This window comes from Mirounga leonina, unplaced genomic scaffold (assembly GCF_011800145.1).
Source record: "Mirounga leonina isolate KUSES-001 unplaced genomic scaffold, KU_Mleo_1.0 Mir_128, whole genome shotgun sequence".
Classification (NCBI taxonomy): Eukaryota; Metazoa; Chordata; class Mammalia; order Carnivora; family Phocidae; genus Mirounga; species Mirounga leonina.
In genome coordinates, this window is record NW_023270320.1 from 27,969,108 (window position 1) to 27,975,735 (window position 6,628).

General features: G+C 53.9%; 1 protein-coding gene across 1 annotated transcript; it reads left to right on the top strand.

Moving 5' to 3' along the window:
• The first annotated feature begins 1,427 nt into the window (after window positions 1-1,427).
• On the top strand, window positions 1,428-4,657 carry LOC118009814 (translation initiation factor IF-2-like). The gene is made up of 5 exons (XM_035003840.1): window positions 1,428-1,620; window positions 2,451-2,603; window positions 2,778-2,871; window positions 3,392-3,427; window positions 3,557-4,657. The coding sequence occupies exons 1-5, from the start codon at window positions 1,428-1,430 to the stop codon at window positions 4,194-4,196; spliced, it is 1,116 nt and encodes a 371-aa protein (XP_034859731.1). The 3' UTR covers window positions 4,197-4,657.
• The last annotated feature ends 1,971 nt before the right edge of the window (window positions 4,658-6,628 follow it).

Sequence of the window (6,628 nt, forward strand, 5' to 3'; positions counted from 1 at the left end):
CAGCCATTCAAAATGATTCAATTTGGAAAAAAAAATTAGTCAGAATTCTACTATAATTTTATCTGCTTTATTTTACATAATTAAGAAGTCCTCACTAGGGTCGATACTTCCTGTCAATGAGTCGCTAACATTAATGCTGTTGGCACAGGATATTAATGTATTTTTCAAATATATAAGCACTGGTATAGTTATTAGTACATTTTCATAAAAATTGTGTAGTATATGTAAAAATATACCTGTCTTACTTAAAGGAACTACTTTCTCTCATAATATATATTCTCTTCTAAATTGTCTAAAATAAAATATATTGACCACCAGCAAAAAAATAGTATCTTTGAGTTAAGAAGAATACTAAAATTCAAACAAGAAAAAAAGGCAGATTGGCAAGGAAAATGCAACAGGAAGAGAGATACATTCAATCCTGAAATACACAACAGAATAACTTAACTAAACTCATTGTAAACCCCATCTTTGAAGAATTTAGGAATAATTTGTGAATGCCTTGACATTTTAAAGTGGGATTAGCAAGTCTTATTACTGAACTAACCTCTCACACTTAGAGCAAGAATTAAATATTTGCTCTGCATTTAGAATCACAAATCGAAAGTTCCAAGGCTCTTACAAGAATTTCATATATTAAGAAATAAAAGCTAGAAGTTTTAGATAATTAAGAATGTATTAAGGAGTGCACAAAGCAAGATCGCTGGTGTATTTGTAAAATTTTTGTTTCAACTGAAATATTAAAATCTATAATGAGTTTTCATTATATTCTCAACTCTGTTCCTAATATCCTAGATAGACCACAAATACTTTTCCAGGTAGGCACCCGGGTGGAGGAGGGGTATGCATCGTATTCTAAGCAAATTCACTAAAAGAATCAAATCACAAGTTCTGCTCAGTTGCAATACCACCTTTTGGGGTACGCTTCCAGGCTTTCCAAAGATGCTAGTCCTGCCTTTTTGTTTGGTTTTGTTTTTGACAACAGAAAGGAAAGGTAACGCCTGAACATATTTCTGTTTCTAGCGAAAAGACCACCCAGTGGATTCTGCCAGAGCCTCCAAATGTTTGACAGATACACTGTCAGAAGATAAGAAATAAGAGTATTATGAAGAGACAGTCCTGTTCTCCGGAATCCCAGCTGTCTGGGGCCCTGTAAAAAGTGCCTGGACAGCCCTCACCCTTTCACTTCCACAGCACTTACCCAAAAGTACCTGGAAACTTTTCTCTAGCTTTAGATTATCATGACTTCAGAAAACAAATGTATCTGCTGCATTGCACGGTAGAATTACCTGGTACCCTTCCTCCCCAGTAAGAATTAGTAGCAGGTTACCATTACAGCTACCTTAAAGGTGAGGCAGTAAGAACGGAATCCAAACTGCATCATAAGGTGTTCAGCAGAGATCAGATAGAGCCCACCTCAACCTAAAATGTTTGAAGCTTCTTCCAGTGGGTTGGAAAACACCACACAGCCGGAGATTGAGCTGCAGATTCGTAAATTGCCCAGTTCAGGCTATCTGCTTGTTCCCAGCCCCGATGAAGTTTCAGTCGAGATCTACCCCTCCCCACGCCACCCCAGCCCCTCGTTCCCGTCCCCTTCTCCATTCCCAACTGGGCCGCCTGGTAGTTGAAGACTCCTTTTCACTTGCCCCGGAGAGTGGTGCCATTTCAGGGCTTCCCGCTCGCTGGAGGCCCCCAAGATCTTCTCAGACACCTTCCGAGGACGCGGCGCCCCGCCACAAAACTGGGGATCACCCCGACCTGAGCCAGACGGGCTAGACTCCCTGCCCCCACGGAGCGCCCGGCCCCCGGGGCTGCCTCCCTCGGGTTGCCCGCGAGCCCGGGGCTCCCCGGAACCGCAGCGCCCGGCCCAGCTCCTCCGGCGCCAGGCGCCGGCGAAGTTCCCACCTGAGCAGGCAGCCCGAGGTGTCAGACGCGAGGGCGGGGCGGGGACGGAGAGGCCGGGAACTGGCAGGCCAGACCCGCCGAGACCGCACGCCGAGGAGATGCTCCCGGGCCAGCCGGGCTGGCCCACCTGCTGCCGCCTGCCAGAGCCGCGCGGGGCACCGCGCCGCCGTCCGCGCCGGCTCCGGCCCGCCCGCCCGCCCGCTCCCGGCGCCGCGGCCCGGGCACTAGGACCCCAGGAAGGAAGGAGGGCGCGCCGGCGGCGGCGCAGCACTTACCGCGCTCGGCTCGCCCGCGCCTCCGGCTCGCTCCGCGGCCGCAGCCGCCGCGTCCACCCGGGCAGCGCGCACACCCCGCACTTGGCCAAATTCAAAGGAGCCGGGCGCGGGGGAGGGGGCCCCGCCGAGGCAGCGGAGCGTGGGGGACGGGGCGGGGGGCGGGCGGGGGGAGAACAGCAAGTGTTACAACTTCCTTCCCTGCCCGGCGCCCGGCCGCGGCGGGCGAGGGACGCGGCGAGGGGAGGGCGGGCGCGCCGGAGCGCCAATGAGTTCACTTTCTTTTTCTCCCCCGCGCTCTCCCCCTCTCCCTTCCCGCCGGCCCCTCTAAGCCTCCGGCTCCGCCGGAGAGGCCGCGCCGGAGTTTTCGGTGCTCGGCGGGGGAGCCGGAGGACGGTGGCGGCGAGGGAGGAGGAAGAGGACAAGGTGAGGAGGCGAGCAGGGCGCCGTGCCGGGGAGCGGCATCCAGGACCTTGACTGTGTGACGGGGGGACGCGCCGGGCCGAGTGTGCCCGAGACAGGCGCGTACACGTGTCCGTGTGTGTGTGCGAGTGTGTGTGCGGGAGGAGAGGAGCCTACCATGCGCTTCCCCCAGTGCAGATCGCGGGAGAGCCCAATCACAGGGCGAGCTGGCCCGGGCTGCGATCATTTATAACCCTGGACTCCGCCGCTCCGCCACTTGCCAAGATGACAGGTACTTTATTTCTTCTTCTTCCTTATTCAGAAAAAGAGATTCCCCGTTTACTGCCTTTTTCTGTCAAATGGGACTTGCCGGACTGAACCACGTTCGCCGCCCCTCCCTCCTTCCCTCCTCCCGGCCGCGTCGGGTACGGGAAAGCTCCAAGGCTCCCATGCTGTGACCAATCAGTGCATCTACTACTCTTGCCGTGATTTAGGGGTCATCCGTGAATAACACTTCACGCTGATGAATGGCTCTTGCCGGCTTTCGGCTCTGATGAGGGGTCTGCCCGCCGCTGATTGCAAACACTAATGAACTTACAGCGCCCTCTGAAATTCACACGCATACAAAGTGCAGGGGTACGTGCGTGCCGGGGGGGGGGGGTCTGTCCTTTTCTTCTCTGGGTTGCGGGATGGGGGTGGGGGAGAGGGACGGGGGAGGGGCGGGTAATTGCTTTGGACCAAAGTGGAAACACTTCTCTGTGTAATCAAACCTCTAACCTTCTTAGAAAACTACTTTGCTTGATCTTTCCTAGGGTGGGCATTTCAGGTCAGCGGAGTCACCCGAAGAGGTAGGAGTGCAAGACACTGCCGGGAAGATGGATTTCGAGGCAGAAGGGTGTAATTAAGGATTTCCACTCTCGGTAGGCGGCCCGTCCTTTACAAGAGGCTCTGAAAATGACCTGCGCCTTCCCTTCCAGAGTGTCCTCTCGTCCGAAACTGAAAAGCGCAAATGACCTTCGCACGCGGGAAGGGGCTCTGAACACCAAGCTTCCTTGCAAGCCCCAACTCGGGGCTGGCGGAGAACAAGTGTCTGCCCTCGGGTTCAAGCACCAGGTCCTCCCCAACAAGCGCGCAGCGGCCAGGGGGCTGGATTCTGGAGTCCTCCAAAGGCTCCACACCCCGCATTCTCCGACCCCCCCCATCCCCCGTTCTCCCCTCAGATTAGCAGCCAAACGCTACCTCTGCCTCGACTTTGTTTGCTGTGGGAGGAAAATAAAAGTTTACTGCTCTCCCCAAGACGCTGCCACTTTCTACTCGCTTAAGTTCCCCTCAGCACCCTCGCTCGCGACTCCCCAGCCCCTCTGCCCCGGCCTAAAGGAAGCCCACCGAGGCAGATTGCAGTTCCGGCTGCTGCGGACCTTTGGAACACCCAATCCGCGACCTTCGCGGAGCCGCTCTCCGGCTCTTTGCGGCTCTGGAACCTGCTCGGCACCCAGCGGCAGCAGGGCTGGGGCGTGCGCGCTTGGGGCGGACCAGCCCGCTGGGCTCCACTCCGGGCACCCCAGCGTCCTCCCCCCTCCCCCGGGAGTAGCTCTGAATTTGTTCCCCAGGCCTTAACGGGGCGCTAGCAAACTTGACCTAGGAAGCGTGGCAGAGGAACTAGCGAGCTGTCAGCCTTCTCATTCCATCTCCCGCTTTCAACTTCAGAGCAGAGGATTCCAGCGACCTGCACCTAACGGGGGACTCGGGCTGGAAGGAAAACACCTGTATTTGTAACTACGTGCAGAACACGAAACAGACTAAGCACTTTGAAAACAAGAGCAGTGCCTCCTAGGAAAGCCTGAGGCTTCACGATAGAGTTTCTCCAAAGTTTTCGGGAGAACTGACAAGGAGAGTCCCTGAACTTGAGTTAGTGTGCCCAGTCCCACCACCTGAGTTCCCGAAGTTGTCAAATGACCAAACGCACTTCACCTACTCGTTAAGAAATAACGGTAATGCGTGACCACCACGACCCCATTCCTGGCGCGCCAGTGACGCTAAGCACTACAGGAATCTAGAGTCGCCCTGGGGTGGATCAGTCTCTTTCCTGCTTTGTGTGTTTCACACTTGAAAAAATAAAATAAAATAAAATAAGGCAGCGGGGGCAAACGAATGATTATTCCCCTCTCATTCTAACCATCCTCATTGTCTCAAGAAAACTTCCTGAATTGTGGAGGCATACCCCAGATATTATATGACAGTCACACCAACTACTTAAAATTTGCATTCCTGATGTGATCAAAAGGAAACTTGACGGGTGTTTCATAAATCACCTTTGTGGCCCAGTTCCCAGAAAAACATCTTAAGTGTTCAAAACTTTGCTAAGTGTCCATGTAACACTCCCCCTTGCTCTTTCGTACCTTACTATCTAGGAATACACACAAAAAAAGAGGTAAGACACATCCGAAAGAGGCCAGAACAGAAGAACTAAATTGCTGGTAGAACAGGCAGGAGGTGGGGTCGGGGGAGTGGCATGTTTCTTCTTTGCAGCTCTTTTCTCTTTTCAGCCCTCATTATAGCTAAAGCTGGTAATGAGCATAGGAAACAATAGAACTCATAAAATTTAGAAATGGTAATAAATCTTGAAGCTTGTCTCTAGCCCAGCTCCCTGTTACACGATATTCAAAGTTTTTCAGTGCGGGATGTTGAACATTCACACGAATTGTATGCAATGCAGACAAAATACTCTAGAACTCATTCATACAGCCCCGTGCACTCTATGGCAGGCATCACCGGTGGACAAAGCGCTCAGGGTGTCCTCAACGACGGTCTGTGAGCGCAAGGCGAAGCCCGAAATCCAGGCAGTTTATGTGTGCTAAGTTTGAGGCTTCGTGGGTTGGGTTCCCACCCACCCCCCCAACCCCTACCCCCACTAACAAAAAAGTTCCATCATTCGAGGTCCTTAGGAAAAGCTGATGTTGTACAGTGCCAAACTATACCAGACGCTTTCTCCTCCGAATGCATCCTTGGAAAGCAGAGAGGCAGCCTGCTACGTGACCATCAGGCTTTTTGCCTCGCTGAGCTCCTGTCATGGGAGGGCGGGGATGGTGGGTAGATCACGCCGTGCCCTCGGCTGCAATAAAAACTCCAGCGGGAGAAGAAATGCAAGACGTGGCTGTCTGTTTTGCAAACCTCTGGCCGCTCACAGCAAACTCTGCCGGGCGCGGCTGGTGTGACTTTGCCGCGTGAAGGCAGCCGGTCTTGCACAGGATAATGGGGCTGAGCTGGCGGCATCGCCCTCCCGTGGGGCCCCCTTGTCACAGTGATACGCGGCTCTCCGGAAAAAAAAAAAAAAATCTTGCCGAGCTCCCCTTGCAGCCCGCACCCCACCCCTGGAAATGCATGCCTGTGGCCCTTGCAAACCTCTACAGGATGCTTGGGGAGGAAGATAATGGACCGAACCACTTTGGGATTAGGAACTGACCATGCCCTCAGGACTGAGGTGGGGTGGGAAAGGGACCCGTGCTTTGCCCTGCTGCGGAGGCTGGGCCCACCGCGCTGTTCTGTCGCGCCATCAACTCCCCACCTCAGGCGAGGGTCGCTCCGCACTCGAAGGGGATGTCTATCCATGTAAGTCAGCATCACGGAAGCCTTCCCTGGAGGCTGATGTTTTGGGGACTGTCGGTTTTCTCCAGGTCGAGCCTGAAGCCCCCGCTTGGGCCTCCCTCCCGTGGGGCGCAGCTGGCCTCCAAGGCTACATCCTCCTTTGACAGGCGGGGCTTTCAGGAGTGCAGAAGGGGGCACGGGGTCAGGCAGGTAGGAGGCTCTCCAAGGAGGCTCCTGGGCACCGCTCCACTTCATGGGCATTCTTTGGACTTACTACATCGGCTCTAGCAAACGGAGGCAAGAATGGCCTGACTGTAGGGCTCAAATCCGGCTGCAACCCCTCCGGCCTGAAGGGTTCTGGCACTGACAAGGAAGGCGGGAAATGACTGAAGGAGCCATAGTGGAGACTCTTAGACCTTCCCACTGACCCTTTGAAAAGATCAGGCAAGCCAATAATCTACATA